General features: G+C 36.2%; 1 protein-coding gene across 5 annotated transcripts in view; it reads left to right on the top strand.

Annotated features, from left to right (window-relative positions):
- The window catches only part of Idua (alpha-L-iduronidase), an 83,677-nt gene that overhangs the window by 11,719 nt on the left and 44,906 nt on the right, over positions 1–27,052 (top strand). For all 5 annotated transcript variants that reach the window (XM_069828226.1, XM_069828227.1, XM_069828223.1 and 2 more), the window contains 3 exons: positions 2,094–2,234; positions 6,125–6,312; positions 11,652–11,747. In XM_069828226.1, coding sequence (XP_069684327.1) covers positions 2,094–2,234; positions 6,125–6,312; positions 11,652–11,747 — 425 coding nt within the window. The remainder of the gene's footprint in view (positions 1–2,093; positions 2,235–6,124; positions 6,313–11,651; positions 11,748–27,052) is intronic.

Raw genomic sequence — 27,052 nt, forward strand, 5'->3', positions numbered from 1 at the left:
ATGAAATCACAGCGCAGTTAACACAACATTGTAATACTGTAAAATGCAACCGTGATGCTGCGACAATACCTTCACAGAAATGCGAGCATTATTTGTTTATTTTTCGCAGAGATGTAATAAAAGGGTTTAATATAGAGCAAACAGTAAAGCCACCTGCACCATATAAATAAAACAATATTAGCTAAATAGGACAGCATTTTAGACCACGTCCAACGCCTGTTGCAAGCAATTGCCTGTTGCCTAGTGCAGCTGCATAACGAATTAGCCAAGCTTAAAACTCTATGTTACGAAATTAAGCAGCTTTGTGATTGATTTTATGGACTACAGGATGATTCGTTTGGGTATAGACAAAATGAAATCTATTTGAAAATCATATTGTAAGTAAAACAGAAATGATTTCAGTGGCATGTGGTTTTTAAACACGAGATATTTGCATCGTGGTGCTCACTGTAAACTTGTGGTATGATAATTGAGAAAATAAACTAGCGAAACATAAAAATGATTATTTTGGAAGCAATTGACAAAATAAGTCGTGCGTTTCGGTATGGCATAGTTGCGCCCCGCGGTCAATTGAGAGGCCTAGGCATGGCATAATTGCGCCCCGAAGAAATCCGGTAGCAGAAGGGACATGGCATAGTTGCGCCCCGAAGAAATCAGGTAGCAGAAGGGAAATGGCATAGTTGCGCCCCGAAGATATCAGGTAGCAGAAGGGACATGGCATAGTTGCGCCCCGAAGAAATCAGGTAGCAGAATGGACATGGCATAGTTGCGCCCCGATGAGTATAGTACACACGAAAGTGATTGTCATAATATAAGCAAATTACTTAAAACTATTACAGTGATAACTGCATTGAAATCAGGAAGGCCTAGCATGTGATCAATTTTGCTATTTAAAATAACACTTTTTTTTTTATCGATAACACAATATAATGAACTGCATTTTTTGTTTATACATCGATATCTTAACTTGCGGTACAGGGTTTCGAATATTGAAACTTAGAACCATTGTGAATTATTAACTCTTTACCCTTTTCACTAAACTTAACATTCATTTTAAATTATTCTCACTATACGCCACACACGATGTGAAAATCACTAATAAAATGCCAACGGCTCACTCATTTGAATATGTCAATTAATAAAATACTGCCAACTTTATGGTGTTCATTTTAACGGTAGGCTATTGATAATCACTGCATAAACAGTAGAAAAACAGTTAATAAAGTACTGCCAACTTCATGGTGTTCATTTTTACGGTATCGATAATAAATATTAAATCGAATAAGAAATCAATATGGTTGGTTGATTACGAGGCTCGAGTTTCCGTAATGTCTTTTTCTCTACCTATTTCATTGGGGCGCAACTATGCCATGTCCCTTCCGCTACCTGATTTCTTCGGGACGCAACTATGCCCACAAAACAGGGACCCTTTTTTATCTGCTGCATTTTATCTGACCGTGGGGCGCAACTATGCCCTGCCCGTGCGTTTTGCTGAGTGTGGAAGTGCTAGAGCTAAACCACACTGCACGAAACAAAACAGTTTCAGGCTGATTGAAACTGACTCAGACGGTTTTGAAAACCAGGGGCAGATATTTATGGAGATTAATTTTATCATTTATTTTTTTTAATATTGGTATCGGCGGAGATTGTTGGAGATTGATTTATACTCTTGGCGGAGATTAATGAAAATTTTAGAAAATACAATTGTTTTGGAATTGGAGTATTAATTCAGTATGAATATTACTTTTCAAGTAATTAACATTAAAGGTTCGTTAGATTCTGGTAAAGATGCGGTATGGCCAATAGACAATATTTCAATTTGTTGGATTGAGACGCTCCTTGTGTAAATAGGAGAATCACAGGAACTGTGTGTTTGATAACAACTTATTTGTTGCAGTGTGTATTGAAGACTTTTAAACAGCAACCACCATTTTGTTTCGAGCAGCCTGAAACTGTTTGTCGCAGTATGGGCCTACCCTAAGGACCTGCAACAGTTGGGGTTGCTAGGTCTTACGTTTTCCCTAAAACTGTTACGTTTTTTTAGTATATTTTACATCTTACATAGATAAGAGGTAGTGCCTCATTATTTTCAGTCCACCTGAACCACGTTCTTCAGCTCCGGAATTCCTGCTGTCCAAGGATGAGCGTTTCAACTTGGCCCTAATAGGGTCTCTACCTCATCGCGCCATCTCGCAGGTCCGGATTCATTGGCTTCTGGACCTCATCTCTGCCAGGTGAGAATTTGGGTGCTTGTATGATTCAAGCTAATGCATGATGATATATTTGATAATGCTAACTATTGACTTGTACACTTTTATGCCTGTCTGTATGCTAGTTTAGGATATATGATATGATATAGAGCATACCTGCACAAACAGCGCTCAACGAGGATATGATATAGAGCATACCTGCACAAACAGCGCTCAACGAGTGGAATGCAGTGTGTAGGTCTATTCTCAGTAACTGTTTCACGTTGCTTACCTACTGCTACAGTACAGTATGGAAGAATCTAAAAGACGGAACGTAACATTTAACATTTAACGATTTACCGCTCGAACTTATTGATCTTCAATGTGACCTAAGGGCTAAAGATCGTTTGAATAATACTACTAACCTGGTTGAGTTTTACAAGACTAAACATTAGCAATAATATCCACGACTACACAGGCTGGCTGTGAAATTGATTGCTATGTTTGGCTCAAGATATTTTATATTTGTGAGCAACTGTTTTCTATAATCAACTTTAATAAAGGCAGACATCGAACATCTGTAACTGATGTTTCATTACGATCAGTAGGCTACTGTTCCTTTCAGCTGCCAACAGCATAAAACCTCGTTTTGATGTACTGATACATAAAAATATAACAAAATGATATTGTACATTTAAGTAGCTATAGAATTTCTATTATTTGTGTAAAACAAATATTTCTTTATTAATTAATAATAGTCCAAGATAGTTTTGCAAACACTGAACGGGAATTCATTTCATAAACACTCTTACTTGTACTGTATTTCCTTTTGTGTATATTTTGTACGAGATCACCCCTTCTTCCAGTCCACCCTTACTCAGAGCGCAGCTAATATCTGCATTCCGCTCATGAGCTGTGAGCCGGCTCGGAGAGCGCAAACCTTGTGCAGGCCTGATATAGAGAGTGGTTGGATTTAATCATAGATGAGGGAGGTGAAACCTACCAAGTAGGACTTGTTTTGTAAAGCACGTACTGTCAGAAGACTCGTGCATTGGATTTAATAGCAAATTCTGATAATATAGTACATCTGTATGTGTAATATATCTGAATAAATACATCTATCTACCTACTTACTGATTTGATTCTTAAATTCAGAATTTTAATTATTGTGAGATTAAATATCGTATATAACGGCAGAACAAATGAAATCAGAAACATTACATTGGTCGAACCTAATCATGTTAATCAGAATGTGTTTTCCCGCTACAACATCTGTTTAACCGAGGGAGGACGGCATTTCCAGCATCTTCTATAAGGTACGATTTTATACACGTTTTAAGTAGCGGGGTTACAGCTGTCGCCAGCGTTTTTGGCGTGTATCCTAGAGTATAGTGTCCAGGTTGTGAGCATGTTGCTAGTGCAGCTGAGAATGGTAACACTTCCTGTACACGTCACACCAGCCATTTGCCAAACACAATTGTCAGATTCACTACGGTAAAGATATGACACTAGCACTCAACGTTCCCATTACTTATTTCACACGCCAAAAACGGTGACGCGAACTTTAACGCACGAGTGCGGCCGGCTGCGAAAGCCCAGCCGCCGGGAAGCAAAACACCGCGCTAGCGGTCAGTTCATTTAATACGGGGATATCATTTTATTTTTACTTCAATTTTTATTGTACCTGAGATTTTTAATGTACTTCACTCCTACCCCTTCTACTAATGAAGTTCCAACCGTCCTCCACACAGAACCAAGACCGCATATGCAGTCAAAGTCGCCTTACGGTCATAGTAAACAGTATTGCGTTAGTGAGTATAGTACGTTCCAGAAATATTGTCGTGTTTTGCAGTGAAGAAAAAGCTATCAATATTGAATCATATTTTCGCACAGATACTGTGCATCCGTTTGCTTACGTCGCATCTCGTTTTCCCACACACGTTTCTGCTCGGCCCTCTGTAAAGGCTAGTGGTGGGCTGTCTTAGCTCTTTTCTGAAAACATTTTCTGTTAAGAAGGAATTGGACGTCTACGTAATATTATACAACTGTTTAAAATAACTTAAATAAAAGGACCTCGTTAAGTAATTAACTGTCATGTGATTTCCCCCCTTTCTACGATACTGCGACATAACCATTAAAACGGACAGTAGATAGCCTTTCTGAGTAATTTTATCTTTTCGGATTGGGCAGAAGTGAAGATTGAATTTACAACAGTACGTATGATACTCTGTTATAGAGTAGACACAGAATCATTTCAACATGAGTTACTGGTACGAAGGACGAAACTGGTAATTGGAATTAGAAGTAATAGTCTTCAGTGCGGTAATATGCACAAAAGAACTGAAGCCTCTATCGAAATGAACGATGACCATTTTCAAAAATGTGTTTAAATATCCATGTTATGAATATTTTTCAATTTTAATGTACTCTCCACATTGTACGCTAATGTGCTGTAGACAGTATAATATAGGCCTACACTGCATAATGAATACGTCCACATGGATAGCTCAATTCGTGAGTTAAAACACTTATTATTAATACTGTACTGTATTTTGATTAAAGAAAAATCTAATGAAAATTATGAAACTCAAAATCGTCATATTTCCTAGTTTACGTAAATGGATGAACTACTTTTCTTCCCTCCTATACCTAGTAAAGTGATTTGTTTGTATTTCACGTCAGTATCATCAAACGCCGGTCGTCGATTTTTTTTTATTTAAGTAGGTTATTTTACAACGCTGTATCAACATCTCAGGTTATTTAGCGTCTGAATGAGGTGAAGGTGATAATGCCGGTAAAATGAGTCCAGGGTCCAGCACCGAAAGTTACCCAGCATTTGCTCAAATTGAGTTGAGGGAAATCCTCGGAGAAAACCTCAACCAGGTAACTTGTCCTGACCGGGATTCGAACCCGGGCCACCTGGTTTCGCGGCCAGACGCGTTAACCGTTACTCCACGGTGTGGACCCGGTCGTGGAAGGTGGTAGCAAACCAGGTTAATATTATAAATGTTAGTAAAAATAAGATGATATCTTGGTAGAAGCCTTGTACTTAGCTTTTACTGCTACCTTTCCATACCCCTGGTGATGATGCTATCCTATCAAGTTTATGTACTGTACATATTTCTATATCCTTACGATCTTACTAATAAACCGTGTATAGTTGTTATACGAGACTTATGCAGAGTTGAGACAGAAAACGTTACTAATAAACCATGCATAAGCGATGGATGTATAAACAATCTGTAACTATACAATGGGAATTGCTTTGCAGTAGTTATATATACGAAACCCCTTGTTTAAGCGTTGTATATAGAGAAAGAAATGGCCGCCCCTATAACAGCTGTTCATATCGACTGTCATTTTATGATGATGGATGCCTTGTAACCACAGAAGAACACACCAAAGAGCACAGAATAAGTAGAATAATATTGCTGTAGCTTGTACTCTTTGGCCAAAATATAGTGTGTAATCGATTAGAGCTAGTTACACTATCGATATTTCACACTCCACAGTAGAGCACTCTACCGGATGCAATGGAGAACCTCAGATATTCTATTACCTTTCGTAACGAAGTAATGACGAAACTATGACGTAGCTGCGTTAACAGTTATACTGTTATACACGACGTATGTAGTGATTATTAGTAAGGAATTTACACACGACTTATAAACGAGCTACTTATTGTATAAGTATAAGACAGTTAAACATCTGTATATAGAGTTTTTATTAGTAAGACCGTTAGTATTTGTTCAGCGAAAGAATTATTGAAAGATAGGAAGTAAATGAGATTACTGCTACATCAGCGATGTTGTACCGGTTCTTCAGATTGAGCTCTTAGCTGAGTGGAGGAAATGGTCTATAAATGAGCATCATTATGCATTTCTTACGACTAAACGATATGAAAAAAATTGAACTAAATATATTAATATTGGCAGTTCTGTGGACGCACCGCACTTCAACTTCACCTCCCTAGATGAACTGCTGGATTGGATGCAGCTGTTCAGACTGGAGCCTGGCTTCGAGCTGATGGGCAACCCGTCGAAACTCTTCAGCGACTTTGGTAACGACACCCAAGTGGGTCTGTGGCGGCGCCTGGTGAGGGAGCTAGCTGGAAGATATATTGGTGGGTTGTACTCCAATCCTTTTGTTTACTGATAGGATCTTGCCAAGTCTTGTCTCTTTGTTCCAGAAAAAAAAGTAAACGCACTTTGATCATCACCACACTCGTTACCACTATTACTACCACTATCACTACCATAATCATCATCATCATCATCATCATCATCATCATCATCATCATTATCATCATCGTATTTCTGTCATCACCACAACCATCGTAACAACATCATACTCATTGCTATAAGTAGTCTCCGTATTTCAGCTACCTATAAACTGGAAAGAAGTTCCCCGATTCGAAGTACAGTATATGTGACGTCACAGCGCAGGTACAGGTACGTTCGTATACAAAATAGTTACGCATCCTCTGCCCTCTTCCTCTAGAAAGTCAAAACCGGGACGCAGTCATAGTGAGTAGTCTTATCGATCACTGCTCTTACTAGTCGTATTATTTAAATAACTACATCTTTGTGGCTGATTGAAAGTTCATTGCAGAGGTAAAATGCCTTAGGTAAGACGCTCAAGCGTGTAATATTGCAGGGCATAGTTGAGGATATTTGAACTAATATTTTCACGGTCAATATAGACAACATTACATATAAATTGTGTAAAATAAACGTAAAAGCGACAAAACAGTGCACTGAAAGACACTGCATTACCAAAAGGCACACAAAGTGTGTTGAACGTAAACAAAAGAACCAGTACCATCAAAATCTGAAAATTATGAAGATAATAACTCGACGTTTAGCATGGATTTGTGCAGCCTACCATGATGTTCAATGTCAACATTCCAATTAATAAATTAAATAATATACATTTTAGGGAATTTCTATAGAAGTACATAGAAAATTAGTGGATTTTCAGTAATGAGCGACATGCAATATCCTAATGAAAAAAAAAATATCAGACAATAGGAGTACGATAATTCAACCATAATTTAATTTTTTTTCAAGAACCTCATTTTCATTCTAAGTGTTCATAATTGCAACTGACTCGAAATAATGCCTCTTGCCGGAAGACCGTATCGTTTTGGTGTGTAGCAAAGTTATCTGAAGATAAAAGTCGCGCATCGCATTGATCGTACGATACAAAAATCGTATCATCCTGGTGTGCAGCCCACCTTAGATCACGACTTCATGGTGCGGGATCACATGTGGGCTTACGTATTAAGCTATATATTATTCAATATACACGGTGATTAACGAGGATTTACCGTCTCTTACGGAGCTTATTTCTGAAGACATTCTGAGCAAAAAATGTCATATAAACATTTTCATGTTCTCAATATTTTCAGAATTACACTAATTTGAAATTGCTTATAAAATACCATTATTCTTGAGTTTTAAGGGTAAAAGAATATTATAGACAAAGAATGAACTATTCAGGAGTATCAATTTTTTAATTAACTAGTACACTGAAGTTAAAAATGTGTTGTGAATTCCATAGTTGCTTCGTACAGATTTTTTTTTTCGATTTTTAACTACAAAATTGCATTTTTATTACGCATTTATCACAACAATTGTTACAAATCACGCCACTCTTGTCAGTTCTTTAAGACTGTACATTAGAATGCATAATTAAACTGTAAAGAATCAAGTTCCTAAAATCATATGGTTTGAAGACATTATTACAAGAACAACCCTTGTCAAAATTTCTATTTTTTCAGGAGAACAATAAAAATAAATAGAACATATGTCAACTGTTTCCATACAACTGGTGTTTATCCTTGTGGCTATTGCACTGACATGTGTCATTTTTGGAGTCTATAAACATTTGAAATGGTAGCAAATGTGTCCTTAACTCAATTTCATTAAAAATGAGTAGGGCTGTTTTTGTAATAATGTCTTCATCTGTAACAATTTTTGTGATGAGTGCGTAAGAATGATGTCTTTTTAGTAGTTAAAAGTTGAAAAATAAAATCTGTACAAAGCAATTAACAACACATGTTTAGCTTCAGAACACTAGCGAATTAAAGGAATGACATATTTGTAATATCTTTTTACCCGTAAAACTAAAGAAAAAAGGTATTTTACTAACAACTTCAGATTAATGTAACTTTGAAAATATTGCGATTAGGACAAATATTTATATGACATTTTTTGCTTAGAATGTCTTCGGAAATAAGCTCCGTAAGTGACGGTAAATCCTCGTGAATCACCCTGTATACGTAGGCCTATATGTATGTATTTGTGTGTGTGTGAGCGCTTCATGCAATCTGAAATATAGCAACAACAGCTGTTAAATATAAATTTTACAACCTGGTAAGCATTGTTTGTGAATACTGCTGTTGCATTAAAACTTAATTTCTTTGTATCTGAAGCCCCTGCGCGCTAATGCCGTTTTTCAGCAATGAATATTTTAAATTAACCATAGGATTATTTTACACTGCACCTAATTTTTGAGTCTATGAACAATCAATTTAAACATTCATAGTGAGTTTTTGATAATTTCGGAGTTATTGGTACTGCGTTATTTTAGTTTGGATATGGGCACTGAACAAATTAATATTTATTTTGATGTGTGGTTGCTCGCTTAGTGCTATTCACAGAGTGTTCTTGTAGCTCCTGGCTCCCTGAAGAATTGCAGTTTTTGAGCGTATTGATGTATGTAAGCAAACATTATGTACGTATAAAAGCACGAAATGTGGGACTTCTGTGATTTTACTGTGACAACTGTAATGTGTTGACAAAACCCGTGTTGTCAGTACATTTCCTCTCGCCATTGTGTTTTTGATGTATCGAGTGTTTGAATAACATCGTAATAAAATTTCTGTTTTAGAAGCGAATAATAAAATATGTGCTGCACTATTGCCCGAGTTATGAATTACTATTTGCTTATGGATTAAATATTACTGCAGCTTTTAAAATTAATGTCCAGATTTATTGTTAGAATTACAATTTACTATGATTGAAATCGTTGAGTTGTGATTGTTTTGTTTTCTTACTTGGTTATTTAACGACGCTGTATCAACTACGAGGTTATTTAGCGTCGATGAAATTGGTGATAGCGAAATGGTATTTGGCGAGATGAGGCCGAGGATTCGCCATAGATTACCTGGCATTCACCTTACGGTTGAGGAAAACCTGGGAAAAAACCCAACCAGGTAATTAGCCCAAGCAGGGATCGAACCCGCGCCTGAGCGTAACTTCAGACCGGCAGGCAAGCGCCTTAACTGACTGAGCTACGCCGGTGGCTTGTTTTGTTTTAAAAGTGGTAGCTGTTAAAAATGAAATCTTCAAATCTTGTATAAGATAAATTTCTGTTATAATGAATACTTTTTATATATTTTTTATTAATATTGTCATTACTCGTTTTCGTCATTTTTACTATCACAATGAATTTTCATAAACTTTGTCATAGGAACACTTTTCTGATTCATTGCTTGTTTGATTTGCCAATTTTAGAAATACGAATAGCTTATATTTTTGTCTATTATTTGTACACTTTCAACCCATGAAATTTATATTACTTATACATACATACATACATACATACATACATACATACATACATACATACATACATACATACATACATACATACATACATACATACATACATACATACATACATACATACATACATACATACATATCTGTTCTGCCCATGGGCAGGTTTATCACTGCCAACCCAGCATTCTTCAATCTTCACTATTTTTTACCTTCCTCTTAGTCTCCGCATATGATCCATATATCTTGATGTCGTCTATCATCTGATATCTTCTTCTGCCCCGAACTCTTCTCCCGTTCAGGGGTGCAGCCATTTACGTATTGCATAATTTTTTTATGCTTTCGAGCGTTGCAGAGCATTGAAACTTGCTCAATATATTAAACATAAGATATTGCTGATTCATTTTTACAAGAAAACGAAAATGCGATTTTTGACTGAAAATTATCAAAATTTCACCTATGACTCCCCCTTAAGTGAAATTAAATTATAGGAGTTACGGTTGAGCTAAGTGCATATAAAATGGTAAAATTTATTGAGTAATTGTTTGGAAAACATATAAAACTTTCCTTTTTTGTGTGTTTAGAACCTGTAAAATCGCTTTTCCTGTCTTGCTGAATTTGAACCTACAGTTTGTGACTTCTACAGGGTTGTTTCCGATCTCTGATAACGAATTTGAATGACATCATGTGCTTCAGGAGTCACACGACAGCTGAACTGTGGCGCGAGGTGACAGACCAATAGTGGAGTGATCTCATAGTCAGAGTGCACGGCGACTCACAGCAGAGATCCCCAAGAAAATCGAGCCTTTTTGGGGGGGTACATTACGACCTTTCCAATGCCAAGTACAGTTAAATGAAAATAAAAGAAGCGTGCAATAAACGAGGTTTTGTTATTTTCAAGAAAGGCATCTTCTGTGTACTTAATAAGGTTGATAAAGCTCGAATGGAATTAATTTGTATCATCTCGTGGGGTGCGGCGACTTGTGACGGGGGTGGATTTGCTTGCTTTTTCCACTCTGAAATTAATCTCATCCGAGCTTTGCTAGTCTTATTAGATACACAGAAGATGCCTTTCTTGGAAATAACGAAACCACGTGTTTTGCAGGCTCCTATGATTTTCACGTAACTGTACTTGGCATCGGAAAGGTTTGTTATGTACCCCTCCTAAAAAGGCTCGATTTTCTTGGGCATTGCTACTGTGATACACCGTGCACTCTGATTATGAAATCACTCACTACTGGCCTGTCACCTCTCGCCGCAATTCAGCTGTTGCTCTCAGTGTGATTTCTGACGCACATGACGTCATTCAAATTCGTTATCAGAGATCGGAAACAACCCTGTATACTTACTCGTTCCAGATAAATAGCAATATAGCGAACGCCAGTAGGGGAAGTTATCCCCACCCACATGAAACGTGCATTCGACACAACACTCGCCTATCTCGTAGAGTGTCTGGTGAGCTAGTAGGGGAAAAGTGGAAGGGGTCGTGGGCGGAGCTTCTACGTTCGCTATATTGCGATTTCCCCTCGTTCCTAACAGCCTGACACGGTAGAATACCCCATAGTCTATTTCTGACCCCATTCACTATGAAAGCTTAACAATTTCATTATTCACTACTACCTTTGCGGTTCTGTTGGCAATTGGTTCATGCCCCGTGAAATTGCTCAGATAAATTTTTCAGTCCTACACTTTTACAGAAAAATAGGACCTGGAAAACTATTTCTTCTGGGAAAAACGTTACAGAACAAAAAAATATCAGATGATTACTAAGTGAACTGTGTTTTATAAATATGGCCGTTTATCGTTTATTGGGTACTCTGTGCAATATTGTTATTAAGATTTATGCTTATTTTTACCAATTTAATAAAAACATTTCGTAACTTACGTATACTTGCAGACCGATACGGGATGGAGACTGTATCACAGTGGCAATTTGAGACTTGGAACGAGCCGGATCTGAAGAGCTACAACACGTTCAACTTTACCTTAGACAGTGAGTTTTATTTTTATTTGAACACAGGATACGCATTTCTGTAGAATATTTCTCCACAGTCTAGTATATACAGTCGCGAAGCTCAATACGTAGTAAATATGCATCCATAGATAGTTGCTAACCACTAGGATCGCTACTATCTTCTCATTACAGACAATGCGAAATAATACCGGCACAGTCTATTGTTCCTAGCAACCTCACAACTCTAGCTTCGTGACTGTATATACTAGACTGTGATTCCACCTCAGATTAAAATAACTAACAAAATACCAACATTTAAAAACACGATGCAAATGTATGTCCGGCGAGACATGATTCATTGACGTCGCATGTGGTTATACTCGTATAAGTCGATATTGTTCCGCCATCTCTGCATGTGTGGAATGCATGTGATCTGTGCCTTATTTACACGAAGTTATGCAATCCTGCATATTCACTGTCATCATCATCATCATCGGCATTCTCCACAGTACAGATGTTCACAGTCGTACCCACAGAAGGCACTTTTTCTAATAAATGGAAAGTGTTGATGAAGGATTGATGTGGACACTTTTTTACCGAACTAATGTTGGCCTGCAAGAGTAGGTACGCAGCTGTGCGTTCATTATGCATCTTGAAATGAAACTGAAAAGCTGAGAATGGAATTACTGGCAGAACCTTGGCAAAAATATATAAATATATCGTTGTTGTTCCTGCAATAACTCCTATGTGACATATTTATCGATTTTCAGATTTTTGCTCTATTAAAGAACTTAAATAGTGATACAGCATATAATACAATCTCCTGTATGTAATTATATTTCTTTGTTTCGAAAATGTAAGAATTCATAGTCTTCTATGCACAGCTGCCATAGGATGAATAAATGTGTGTTTTCTTCCTACTGAAAAATTTTTTATTTTGCACGTACGAGTTATTGCAGGAACAACGACGATATATTTACAACCTTTGCAAATACCTCCTCTCGCCAAGAAACCAACTGCTTGCCAGGTCGGTAATCTTCCATTCATGATAACTCTAATTAGCCCTACAGTAAAGTTCAGTTCTAAAATATGCAGACCTATATTAAGATGTATAATAGTAGATTTATTTACAGTAGTGATGGCGGTCGTGATGGTGTTGGCGGTGGTGGTAGTAGTAGGTGAAGGTGCAAGAGCATTTCGTCACGTGAATGCAAGAACTAGGTAACTCGAAAATTTGCGTTTTTTAGTTACCTCTTTTATAGCATAGCAAAAATCGCACAAAATGTAATCCAGGATCTAGGTAACTGATCAAACGATACCAGCGACATCTATTTTCCAATATAACAAATAAGTAAAAGAAAACGAGACATATTCCTTAGTGCAATAAATAAGTAAACAGGCAATGTCACAAAATATGAAACATCAAGTTACCTAGTTCTTGCATTCAGGCGACGATTTTATTTAATGACGATTTAAACTGAAGAGGGTAATCATTGTCGAAATTGAACGTGGGCGAGAAATAAGCCAGCACATGTTACCCTGAGCCCTCTCGTAGGTACCGTAGATAGTTCTTTGATGTACCATAAATATAAGAAACAGATGTCTTAACATTAATTTCATCCCGAAGGAAGCCATGCTAAGAATTTTTTCGTCCTTTAAAAATCTAACGCCCTCAATCGGATTTGAACCGGGAACCTAGGATTAGATTGGTATCTGCTAGACTACTGCCTACTTCTGGAAGGAAATGTGCTGAGTTTCCCTTTATTGAGCACAGCGAAGAAGAGTCGCAACATGTACAGATGCGTCAAACTATAGCAAGCTGCCTCGTTCGCGCAGGCGCATAGAGCACTTCTCCCCTACCACTGTCCGCCTACATCTGTGCACTGTGGACTAGAACGATACAACTCAGTTCTGATAACAGTTGAGAAGGCCGTATTCTGTATGAGAACGTGGCTATGTGTGACTGTCGTTTGTGATCTGTGTGTATTTCTTCTACTATGATGAGCAGTACATTATCGGGCAAAGTTCTACATAGTCAAACTCTCGAGATGATTTATAATGTGACGGAATTCAAGAAAAAAGAAAGCGAAGCCGGGATATTTCTCAAGGATGTTAAGAAGATGCGGGAAAGAGTGGCAGCAGCAATAGGAATTTCTAAGATGACGTTAACTAGGATTGTTGCAAACAACATTCAAAATGGATGACGTCATAGCACTGACAAGGGGGGGGGAAATGAAACCACGTATGATCTTTGAAGAAGAAATGTGAAAAATCCATGAAATATGGGAAGGAATATGTGAAGCAGATTCCTCTAATAGAACAAGCCGTGGACAGTTGCATTAATCATTTTTGTGGGGAGTCTAGAGAAGAAGAAGAAGAAGAAATTAAACAAATTTTTATTAGATTTATAGTTGGGTTTATATATTTAACATTTTTCAATCTAATTTATTCACTCTCAATTTTATTTTTCTTTGTATTGCAATCCCCTCCTGAGCACGAGTCTTATTCATTCAGGAGTGGGCTAGTTTATCTTGCATTCTATTAACTTGTATTCATTTCAAACTTACTAGCAATAAATATATATATAATATATATAAACTAAATAAATAAATAAAAGAAGTGAGCAGCGATTCAGATGGAGATTTATCGGGAGTAAAGGAGAGCCCTTTGGAATGGCTAAATAGAAACTCAATTGTGTCTTCCTTTTATTGATTTGTTTATATTGTGTTTTCCTTGATTTAAAGTGAAAAATTGAAGTTTAATGACAACGCTATAATCTACAATTTGGGTACATATAACTAAAAGAATGATGAAACATTTAAGTCAATCATATATTGTATTATACTAATGAATATATCTTTGCAATTAGAAAATAAATCATAAACATCAATAACATTAAACGAAATATTATGTACTAAAATACTAATCAATATATTATAGGGAGGGTGCATTTTGAATACATTGTCAAGAGGTCAACTTTTCAGGTAATATGACTATACTTGGATATCGGAGCGTAGGTGGGCCCCCTCCGTTAGCTGTACTACTTCCCCTCTCCAGGCAACTCCTAGTTTGAGGCATCTGTACAGTTTATTTACATAACGCTAACCATTATTATTGGTGTTTTGAAAGAATATTGGACGAATAGTTTCTTGGATACTGAGAGCACGTAATGTGCAGCATTATCCAAATTAAAGCCTTGTAAAATCGTAGCCTTGACTTTCGCATGTCGCCTGTGGTACTCTACAGGTGTTTACTCGACTGTCACTCTCACAGTGCAAGGGTTTGGATCCCTTCTCTTGCGGGGACTACGGCGCCCCCTCTTCCCACTCGCTGCCCGGCTTTTAACACCTTCGGCGATCCTACCCCGTTGTTCTGTCGTTCTTCGTTTTCCTCCCATTCTATTATATGTCCAACTTCGATTTTCTCCCTTCAAAGTTACATAAACTTAATGCTCCTGGATATGAAACTGCAAAAATCGGAGTGAGACAAGTAGTCAGTAGGTTTGGAGATCACTTAGACACTTCCTCTTAGTTTCAAGTTTTCTTGCTAGGATGCACAGTGACGTGAACCTAATAACTAGAAAATTACTAGATTTAAGCTGTTGATCAAGTAATGGGAGAAAACAGTTGAAGTTGTATTTTAGTAAGCCTACCTCAAGCCGACTATAGTTATCAATCAACTAACCGAGTCTATCCTTGTTGCAAACCTTGGCCTCATGTCTCATAGGCAGAAGAGCATTACATATTGCAGTACTTCTAATCCAGGGGCCCGCGAACCTCTTGATGGCCGAAGAGCAGATAATGGATGTCCGCAAACAAAATATTAATAATAATAATAATAATAATAATAATAATAATAATAATAATAATAATAATAATAATAATAATAATAATAACAACAATAATAATAACAATAATAATAATAATAACAATAATAATAATAATAATAATAATAATAAAACAATAATACTTATTAACTTATGTCTCTTAGCTCATTTCGTATTATGGTAATGGTGAGAATGAAATATGAAGAAATGATGGCGATGCGAGTCAAAATCCAAAGCCGGATGTTACTCTGTAATATTCAGCTTCAGTTAATTGAGAGAAAGAGAAGTCATTTACTTACAAAAGCGTTTCAGAGAACCCGGAGGTTCATTGCCGCCCTCACACAAGCCTGCTATCGGTCCCAATCCTGAGCAAGATTAATCCAACACCTACCAACATGTCCCACATCCCTCAAATCCATTTTAATATTATTCTCCAATCTACGTCTCGGCCTCACCAAAGATCTTTTTACCTCTGGCCTCCCAACTAACACTTTATATGCATTTCTGGATTCACTCATTCGTGATACATAGCCTGCCAATCTCAAACGTCTGGATTTAATGTTCCTAATTATGTCGGATGAAGAATACAATGCGTGCAGATCTGCGTTGTATAACTTTCTCCATTCTCCTGTAACTTCGTTCCTCTTAGCCTAAAATATTTTTCTAAGCACCTTAATCTCAAAGAGCCTTAGCCTCTGTTCCTCTCTCAAAGTGAGAGTCCAAGATTTACAATGTTACAGAACATATCGTCGCCTGAATGCAAGCACTAGGTAACTTAATGTTTAATATTTTGTGGCACTGCCTATTTACTTATTTATTGCACTAAGGAATATGTCTCGTTTTCTTTTACCTATTTGTTATATTGGAAAATAGATGTCGCTAGTATCGTTCGATCAGTTACCTAGATCCTGGATTACATTTTGTGCGATTTTTGCTATGCTATAAAAGAGGTAACTAAAAAACGCAAATTTCGAGTTCCCTAGTTCTTGCATTCAGGCGGCGATATTATTAACTCTACGTATATTTATTAGTAATATTTTGCAGCTAGGATAGATAGATATCTGGGACTTACGCAATTTGGAAAATGTAACTGAAAGAGGTTGTGATCTACAAAATTATAAATTTAATAGAAGTGACAATTTGGTAAACATTAAGGGCCGTATTCATAGACATGTTTAGCGCGGGCTTCTGGTGGATGATCAGCGTTTTTCGTATTCATAAACCAGTGTTAGCGATAGGATATGATTTGAATTCTGTACTAGTAACCAGTGGATAGCCGGGGCTAGCTTAGTACGCTCGTAGCGCGTGCTGCGAAATGTCTATGAATAGCACCCATACAGTCCAAAAATTCCTACTAAACTGGTTTTCAATTTTGTATTGGACTTTTAAAAATAATCTAATTTTTGTTATTACCATACAATTCTATAATAAACATTCATACTTCCCTCGATAATAATGTTCAATCTCTTGTAGTTGTAAAGGGTCGTAATGCTCATAAGTATGGGATTTTGTGTATCCTTATCAAGTATTTATGGGTGATTTTTTAAAATTATATGAACCTTTATTACATAGACTAATTAAAGTAGGTACAGGGATATTTTTAATAAAGGAATTCAGTACAATATGACAATTAATCTTAAGCTGATTGACGGTTTATTTATCAGAAATTTTAAGCAAAGGAAAGATACATGTCACATTTTTCGGCTCTTAGTCTAGTTGCTTTCACATAGGAATGATTTAACAAATTAAATGTTAAAATACCAAATAATTTTAGGTTATGTCTTCATTACAATTAATTTACTACATGAAATTCAAATGGATGAAACTCAGCGTTGGGCAGCTTAATCGGTAAATGAAGTAATCATTTATGCAATTCTGGGTCATCTTGGATTACAACCCTGGTGAGTATGTTATGATTGCTGCTGGTAGCGGCAGCCATGAGAACTGCAGCCATAGTGGCACCCCAGAGAAGGACCAGAAACAGTACTGCTACTGTGAGAAACGTTTCGTACTTCGTCCATCGGCTGTGAACAAGAGGAATATACAAAATTCGTACACTCTGAACTGATAAAGAAAATCGAAAGTCTACCCCTACCGACAATAATTCCATGATGGATACAAAGCAACAAAATTAGTTCTGTTAGTGCTTAGTGTGACTGACTAGAGGGTGGAAGAGCCTAGGACTTCCCCGAAAAGTCTTAATTTCCATAACTAGTTCAGGGTCTGTTCCGAGTCCTATTAAACGAGTAATTGGATTAAAAATCGGAGAGAATGTGGCACTGAACACAACTCGTTATCATGCGAGTTCCTGAAGGAGCCTTCACCTATGTCACTGAATTATTGCTGTGACATTATACAGTATAAAGAATCGCGCACGTTTAATAAAGATTGCAATAAATGTTGAAGTTTTGTGTCAGACGACGTATTTGCAGTTGTACTCACCTTTCATCCGCATCGCTGGATCTTTCAATGTGGAAGTTGATGCATTTGATTTTATTTCTGACTAGCCTGATTGTTACAACCATATTAAATATTTCTGTTAATCTGGAAGCTGTACTGAATACGAATTTATAATAAATTCTAACAGAGCTGTACGTCGCGAGGCAAAATGCTTTCATTATTACATATTCTTTGTTACTTTTCATTTGTTAAATAGAGATGTCCAAGTGCAGTGAAATAATAGGTCGGGAGATTCTTGACTTGGTTTATTTTACGACGCTTCATCAACTGTCTTGTTTATCTAATATCTGAGTGAAATGCTAGAGAAATGAGGCCATGGTACAGATTCGAATGTTGTTGAGCATTTGCTTTTGATGGGTTGAGGGAAAACTCCGGAAAAATCCTCAAGTAGGTAACATGTCCCAAGCAGGACTTGAATTCCGGCGCTATACTGGAGAATTACCACGGTAGCTTTGAACCGTGCCGTTACGTTTACCACCAAATTTAACTACACACACAATGTTGCCAACATAACCTACTTTAAGATCTTACTACATAAGCATTTTCTCTTAGTGCATTCAAAACATCGTCGTTGTACTGCATAAATCTTGCACTTGACTAATAGAATGATTTATTTAAGAATATAGTCGCGAATTTTACTACCACCATTTCGATTGTCTTCTGTTTGACATCTCGATTAGTTGTCGGACATGGTAACTGTTACTCCACTACTGTGGTGAATAATAATAATAATAATAATAATAATAAAATAAAAAAAAAATAATAATAATTTCTAAAAACAGCTTTTTCTCAAATTAAACATTCTACTATTATTACACCTGAATTGAAACGTAATCAATTTGTTTTCCTTTTAAATTGACACCACACTTCGCATTACTGTGTTCTATATTCTACCCTACAACCACCACAGTGTGCTAGTAGCTATAACGCTGGACTTAACAATTCTGTAGATCCAGGTTCTATCTCTGGCGTATCCCCGATGTAAAAATTTGTTGGCTAAGTCCAAGGTTCAAGTAACTTAGGGCTTTTCTCCGGAATCTCCGGTTTCCCACTGGCATTCCAGCAAATCTCCATCATATTATCTCTCATCTCACACTATCGCGGGTGTAGAGAAGACCAGCCTTCTATGTCGCACACTGGGCAACGACTTTTTCGGTAAGGTGGTCTACACAACTGGCTTCATATGTGTGAATGACGAACAGTCAAGTACCCACAATTAGTAAAAAATAAAAGGGCGATACTTTCTACTCTACACATTACAAGGTAGCTGCACAAAAATTATGTTATGCCAATTAGGGTTGAGAGTTTTTCGGAATGCCAATAATGGATAGTCTCTAAATATTTAAAGTGTATATAGGAAATATGGCAGGTTTCTAAGATAGAGAGAAATCCATGCAGACTATCTTAGCATGTAACAACAGAGTAAAGCAAACATACCATTGTCTTCTACCATTTCTTCACGGAAGAGGTGTACAAAGGCTTAAACAGCAGCCTGAGGCTTATTGTGCTTACTACTCCTGTTCTGTAAACGTATGTTGCTGAACAGTTCTGTGGTGTTCGGGTAAAGGGGTATAAGTAATTTTTTTGTCCAGGTGGAATTTTGTTCCCCAGATGAACACACAAGTTAAATTATACAAGTGGGTGTGCAAAAATCAAAGAATACTAGCAGTTGATGTGTTTTATTTGTGTATAAAATTATTTGTAATAAAGGTTCCAAGTTTAATTTTCATTTATCTCCGAACTCATTTTTATGACTTATCTCCCTTTACCCAAACACCACAGAGTTGTGCTCTTGTACGAATAGAACACGCCACACCATGAACTCGTATTATGGTAATGGTGAGAATGAAATAGAAAGAAATGATGGCGATATGAGTCAAAAAGGTCCAAAGCAGGTTGTTACTCTGCAATTCAGCTTCAGTTGATTGAGAGAAAACAAAAAAAGTCATATTATAACTATATTTATTTACTTACAAAGCGTTTCAGAGAACCCAGAGGTTCATTGCTGCCCTCACATAAGCCCGCCATCGGTCCCTATCCTGAGCAAATGAATCCAGTCCCTACCATCATGTCCCACATCCTTCAAATTCATTTTAATATTATCCTCCCATCTACGTCTCGGCCTCACCAAAGGTATTTTTCCCTCCAGACTCCCAACTAACACTCTATAGTATATGCATTGCTGGATTCGCCCATTCGTGCTACATAGCCTGCTAATCTCAAACGTCTGGATTTAATGTTCCTAATTATGTCGGATGAAGAATACAATGCGTGCTGTTCTGCGTTGTGTAACTTTCTCCATTCTTCTGTAACTTCGTTCCTCTTAGCCTCAAATATTTTTCTAAGCACCTTAATCTCAAACAGCATTAGTCTCTGTTCCTCTCTCAAAGTGAGAGTCCAAGTTTCATAATCTTACAGAACATATTACTAACTATACGTATATTTATTAGTAGATCTCGGGTTTCTAGGCACTTAAAAACCAACTTTTAGGCACCTAAAATAGGTCCTGAATTTATCAAAATGGGCACTAAAACATAGATTTAGGCACCTAAAAAACAATTTCACCCATCTAAAAATGTTATTTTTATCGACACAAAGTCCAGTAACTAGAAAAATGCAACTAACTAGTGAGTATTAAGCATTACGGTATACTTATAGTGACGAAAACAGTAAAAATATATTGCTGTTAGAAACTTTACTTTTGTTAAGTCTTAAATTATAAATACCGGTACGTAATTTTTAATGGTTTCATCTGCCCAATTACTCTAAGGCTACTAATATATAAGTGCTCATATTACAATTAAATTAATTAATTTACCAATGAATTTACGATTAACACATTATTCATACATACATAACGTTTTTTTTCTAATTTTCTATTGTGAAAGTTTGCCTTTTCTTAGACAGAACCAATTTATAAGCGAAAAAAATTCTTCCCAATGATATCGAATGCATATTTAACTCTAGCAATATTTGTCATGCTGATTTCTTTAGGGAGAACTACATCCATCCGATTCATCACATTCCTACTATCTGCTCAAGCACTCAACAAAACCAGACACTTTCCAGGAATTTCTTCATTCTACATTCAGATGTTTACAGGATATTTGAACCAAACCCACATCATGACATTAAAAACTTTCTGTTTCACTGCTACACGAAAATTAAAAAATATATATATATATACGTAACAAATATAAATAGGCAATTTTAGGCTTTAAAATAAAAAAAATAGGTCTCAATGGGCAAAATAGACATTTTTAGGCACCATAAAATCGCTTTCAAACGTTCATATTTTATGTAAAATGTGAATATATTTAACTAGTTTTAGTTTATCCCTACAGAAAAGAATATGCATTTAACCTAAAATCCGAGATCTATTTATTAATAATATTTAGCAACTGGGATATATAGATATCTGGATCTCAAGGAATTTCGAAAATGTAACTGAAAAAGATTGTGTTGTAGAAAAATTATTAAACACAATAGAAGAAATGACAATTTGGTAAACATATACAGCCCACTAATTAATATTACTAAACTAGTTTTCATTTTTAAATTGAACTTTTAAAAATAATATATTTTTTTATGCTCGACCATGCCGAAATGTAGTAATTATACACCTCGTAGCAGTCCTTTAATGCATGTTATTAAAGTACACATATTCATTAAAGTTCAGGTTTTCGATTATTCTCGGATATGCAATCGAAAGACGAGGGAAACGTCACGGAGGCTGGAAATCCAATACTGTCGCAGAAGGTTATGTTCTGTTACTATAATAATTAGCGTTAATTGTAAATAATATTCAAATAAATTCAATTTGTCATCTCGTTTTTCAATTCTAAATCAATTTACAGGTTATACATTCTCTGCATTACATCAAGGTCAATGACATTATTGTTCCTCGGAAAAAATCAATACTTTCGCGTCTGCGCACATCTCACAATTCACGAGCTATGAACAAGGCCACTTCCGATCTTTTGTCAGATACAAATAAAATTAATATTTCTGAATAATTTCAAGTTAGAAATATGGTAATTAAGACGCTCGTATGAAAATTATGAAACTCGCTTGCGCTCGTTTCATAAACAAACGTACTTGCGTCGTAATTACTATCATTATAGGCTCGTTGCATAATGCACTATTATAACATACAAATCTGTGATGGACATTCGTAATTGCCTCGATAATAGGCTAATGTTCAAACTCTTGTAGTTGTAAAGTGTCATAATGACCATAAGTATGGGATTTTGTGTATCCTTGTAGAGTACTTAAGGATCACTATTTTAATTGTATGAATTTTTATTACATAGGCTAACTAAGTACAGAAATATTTTTAAAACAAAATGACAATAATTAATCTTAAGCTGATTGACGATTTATTTATCACATTTTTAGCAAAGGAAGGACACACGCCACATTTTTCGGCTCTTACTATGTTTACCTTAACACAAGAAACTGTAGTCTGTAACGTGGAAAACAATAATCTTATAGCAGTACAGTGAGCGCGCAATACTTCCTACAGAAACACTGTTGTAGAAGATAGGAAATAAATTAAATGTTACCTTAATATTCGGTGCGGTACTTTATTCACACAAAAAAACTTTCACATAGCAAATTAACAAATTAAGTGTAATAAAATACCAAATAATTTTAGGTTATGTCTTCATTACAATTAATTTTCTACATGAAATTCAATGGATGAAACTCCGCGTTGGGCAGCATAATCGCAAATGAAGTAATCATTCATGGAATTCTGGGACATCTTGGATTACAACTCCGGTACGTATGTTATGCTTCCTGCTGGTAACGCCAGCCATGAGAACTGCAGCCAAAGTGGCACCCCAGAGAAGGACCAGAACCAGTGATGCTACTGTGAAAAACGTTTCGTAATTCGTCCATCGGCTGTGAACAAGAGGAATATACAAAATTCGTACACTCTGAATTGATAAAGAAAAACGAAAGTCTACCCCTATCGACAATAATTCCATGATGGATTCAATGCAACAAAATTAGCTCTGTTAGTGCTTAATGTGACTGACTAGAGGATGGAAGAGCCTAGGACTCCCCCAAAAAGTCTTAATTTCCATAACTAGTTCAGGGTCTGTTCCGAGTCCTATAAAACGAGTAATGGGATTAAAAATCGGAGAGAATGTGGCACTGAACACAACTCGTTATCATGCAAGTTCCTGAAGGAGCCTTCACCTATGTCACTGAATTATAGCCGTGGCATTATACAGTATAAAGAATTGCGCACGTTAAATAAAGATTGCAATAAATGTTGAAGTTTTTTGTCAGACGACGTATTTGTAGTTGTACTCACCTTTCATCCGCAACGCTGGATCTTTCAATGTGGAAGTTGATGCGTTTGACGTTATTTCTGACTAGCCTGACTCTTACAACCATATTCAACATTTCTGTTAATCTGGAAGCTGTACTGAATACGAATTTATAATAAATTCTAACAGAGCTGTACGTTGCCAGGCAAAATGCTTTCATTATTATATATTCTTTGTTACTTTTCATTTGTTAAATAGAGATATCCAAGTGCAGTGAAACAATACGTCGGAAGATTCTTGACTTGGTTTATTTTACGACGCTTCGTCAACTGTCATGTTTATCTAGGATCTGTGTGAAATGCCAGCGAAATGAGGCATGCTACAGAGTCGAATGTTGCTGAGCATTTGCTTTTAAAGGGTGGAAAAATTCAAATATCTTAGAGCAACAGTAACAAATATAAATGGCACTCGGGAGGAAATTAAACGCAGAATAATTATGGGAAATGCGTGTTATTATTCGGTTGAGAAGCTTTTGTCATCTAGTCTGCTGTCAAAAGATCTGAAAACAAGTTATATTACCGGTTGTTCTTTATGGTTGTGAAACTTGGACTCTCACTCTGAGAGAGGAGCAGAGATTAGGGGTGTTTGAGAATAAGGTTCTTAGGAAAATATTTGGGGTTAAGAGGGATGAAGTTACAGGAAAATGGAGAAAGTTACACAACGCAGAACTGCACGGATTGTATTTTTCACCTGACATAATTAGGAACATTAAATCCAGACGTTTGAGATGGGCAGGGCATGTAGCACGTATAGGCGAATGCAGAAATGCATATAGAGTGTTAGTTTGGAGACCGGAGGGAAAAAGACCTTTGGGGAGGCGAGACGTAGATGGTGGGATAATATTAAAATGGATTTGACGGAGGTGGGATGTGATGATAGAGACTGGATTAATCTTGCACAGGATAGGGACCGATGGCGGTCTTATGTGAAGGCGGCAATGAACCTGCGGATTCCTTAAAAGCCATTTGTAAGTAAGTAAGTAAGTATAGCCATGCTACACGGGGGAAATTACAATTAAATATCTCAATAAACAGAAGACTACAATAATATATGGAGAGAACACGTAGAATGAATAGAACTACCTAGAATAACATATAAACTGATTCATTACAAACGAGTTAAAAGGAGAAACATAGGACGCCCAAGAAAACGTTGATCAGACAAATATTAAACCACTTTGAAACCGGAACAATCTTGACTTAATCCGTGCTGTAAATTATGATGATGTTGATGATATTTCTACTTGTTTGTTGACATATGTTCCAGACCAAGCCACATAATCGCTGCCCTGAGTGAAGACTGTCTCATTGTAATATGATTCTGGTCCCTTGTCATAATACATTTGTAAGACGTGAGTGATCCAACATTATGAGTGTTGTCACGGGTCTTTTTGAACGAAAATACAATTTATTTCTGGAGCTAATATTCAAAACACATATCAAAGTAAAATAATTTTAATATGTAGCAAAATAAAAAGACGAACTATCCTTCTCTAGATTCCAAGTAAAATTTTAAGGTTTAATTCGATATGTAGGCCCTAATAATTTTTGCAGTATCATGATTGATCCAAAAAGAGACTTCGGGAACCTAAACGGCTGCAAGTATCCGATATATGAATGACGAAGAATATGAAATATCAATACAATATGTTATATATTGTTATAACATATAGCTATACTTTATATTATTTCTGATGTTGTTTTATTATTTATGAAAATTGGTTTCAAACGTTGTCAACGCTCCCATAACAGATATATTCTATAGGATCAAAAATTAATCTTCACGTAGATTCTTCGCCCAACAGTACATATTACTGTCGAATCCCGGTCACCAAGTCACTTAATTGAGTGCGCTCCTTGTATAATGGCAGTTGACTTAATATATGTCGAACTTGGAGTCAGGCCACAAAGGGAAAAACACTAGAAGATCCGGGTTCGATACCCGGCGCCGGAACGAATTTTTCTCCTCTAATAATTATTGTTACCATAGCAGATATATTCTGTAGGACCAAAAATTAATCTTTGCGTATGTAATTAATCTTAAGCTTTGTCAGAACCAGCAAAGAAAAGGCACACGCCACAATTTTCGGCTTTTAGTCTGTTTCCCATAACACAACAAACTGTAGTCCCTCACGTGTCAAACGACAATCCTATACCACGAGAGTGAGTGCGCAATACATCCTAGAGAAAACAGTATTATAGAAGATAGGAAATAAATTAAATCTTACGTTATCTTACTTTATTTGCAAAATAAATTGCTGTTATATAGCACAGACGAATCTCTCGGAAGAGCGGATATAATGGCAACAAACAGGCAACAACAAAAGGCTATTATCATATATATATATATATATATAATTATATACTCATGGAGAGAGATCTCAACCAAGCTCATCAGGTTAATCATGAGCCATTTATGAGCCTTGTATTCCCTACCTTAGTGCCAAGTATAACATCTCTCTCTTCATTTGGTCAGTGACAGATTTTTTGGTGCTCGGGGTTCTTTACCAAAATCTACATAGCCTATATTTTAAAACAAATATGAATACCATCTTTTGAAATTAAAAAAAAAATCATCTTCCAAATTCTTAAAGATTCCCTGCAGATTATACAATTTCATTTAAACCACTCAGAACGTCTTACTTAAGGATATGTTAATTTTAAATAAAATCTTTTATTTATAAGTATAATTTTAAGGTCATTCTCTAAGATTTAAATCTCTCTCCCTCTCTCTTAAGAAATAAGTTACAACAAAATGCCAAAGGCTTTTTATTTATTACATACTTTTATTACAATCAATATTCTATAATTTTGAACACGAAACTAAAATTAATAAAACTCCGTGTTAGATAGCTTAATGTTAGCGAAGAGATGACCCGTAGAATGTTGAGACACCGTCGATTGCATTGGGCTCGGGCAGCCGACAGGTTATGCCAGTGATGTCAACTGATGCCCATAGGAGCAAGCTCGCGCTTTAGAGCTCAGGAGAGCCTGAGCGCTTTACAGCTGAAAGGAAAGAGACAGACGAGTGAGGTAGTATATGCCGCTTGGTCGAGCTATATACAGGGATGGCCAGCACTGATTTAATGGATAAAGGGAAGGGAACTTATTAAAACTGTATCCGTGTTAATTTTTAAATATGTCTGAGAAGTATAATTGCATTATAAGAATGCAAGTTTGTAAGTTTTAATTTTAATGCTCATTTTTCACAAGTTTGATTTTTTATTCAAAAGGAATATTTTTGCAATTTTTTATAGAAAAGTGAAATTTTCAGATATAGGCCTATTTATTTAGTAGCTAGCCTTACATGTACTGAATTAATGTTGTCGTAAATCTAATATACCGTATATACGTATTACTGAAGATAGTGTATTACAAATTTGAAAATATTCGCATGGAAAATTAATGCTTGTAAGAAAATGAATTAACAAACAACTACTCTTACGTCATAAGCAAAAGATACGTGCCCATGTGTTGTAAAAATGTCAGCTCTATAGCTTCAGCAGGTTTCGAGAAAATAATTTAATATTCTGATGATAGGAAGTTGCTCACCAATGTCACCTTAAAAGCATACTGCGATAAGAGTTTTGTTATGTAATATTAGTTACATTTAAAACATATACAGTACCTAAGTAACTTTGCTTTGTACTATAATATTGTTTTGATTAGTTCATTTATTACTTTTATAAGGCTAGAGATACCACCAAAATCAATTCCAAC

Source organism: Periplaneta americana, chromosome 6, assembly GCF_040183065.1.
Source record: "Periplaneta americana isolate PAMFEO1 chromosome 6, P.americana_PAMFEO1_priV1, whole genome shotgun sequence".
Taxonomy (NCBI): domain Eukaryota; kingdom Metazoa; phylum Arthropoda; class Insecta; order Blattodea; family Blattidae; genus Periplaneta; species Periplaneta americana.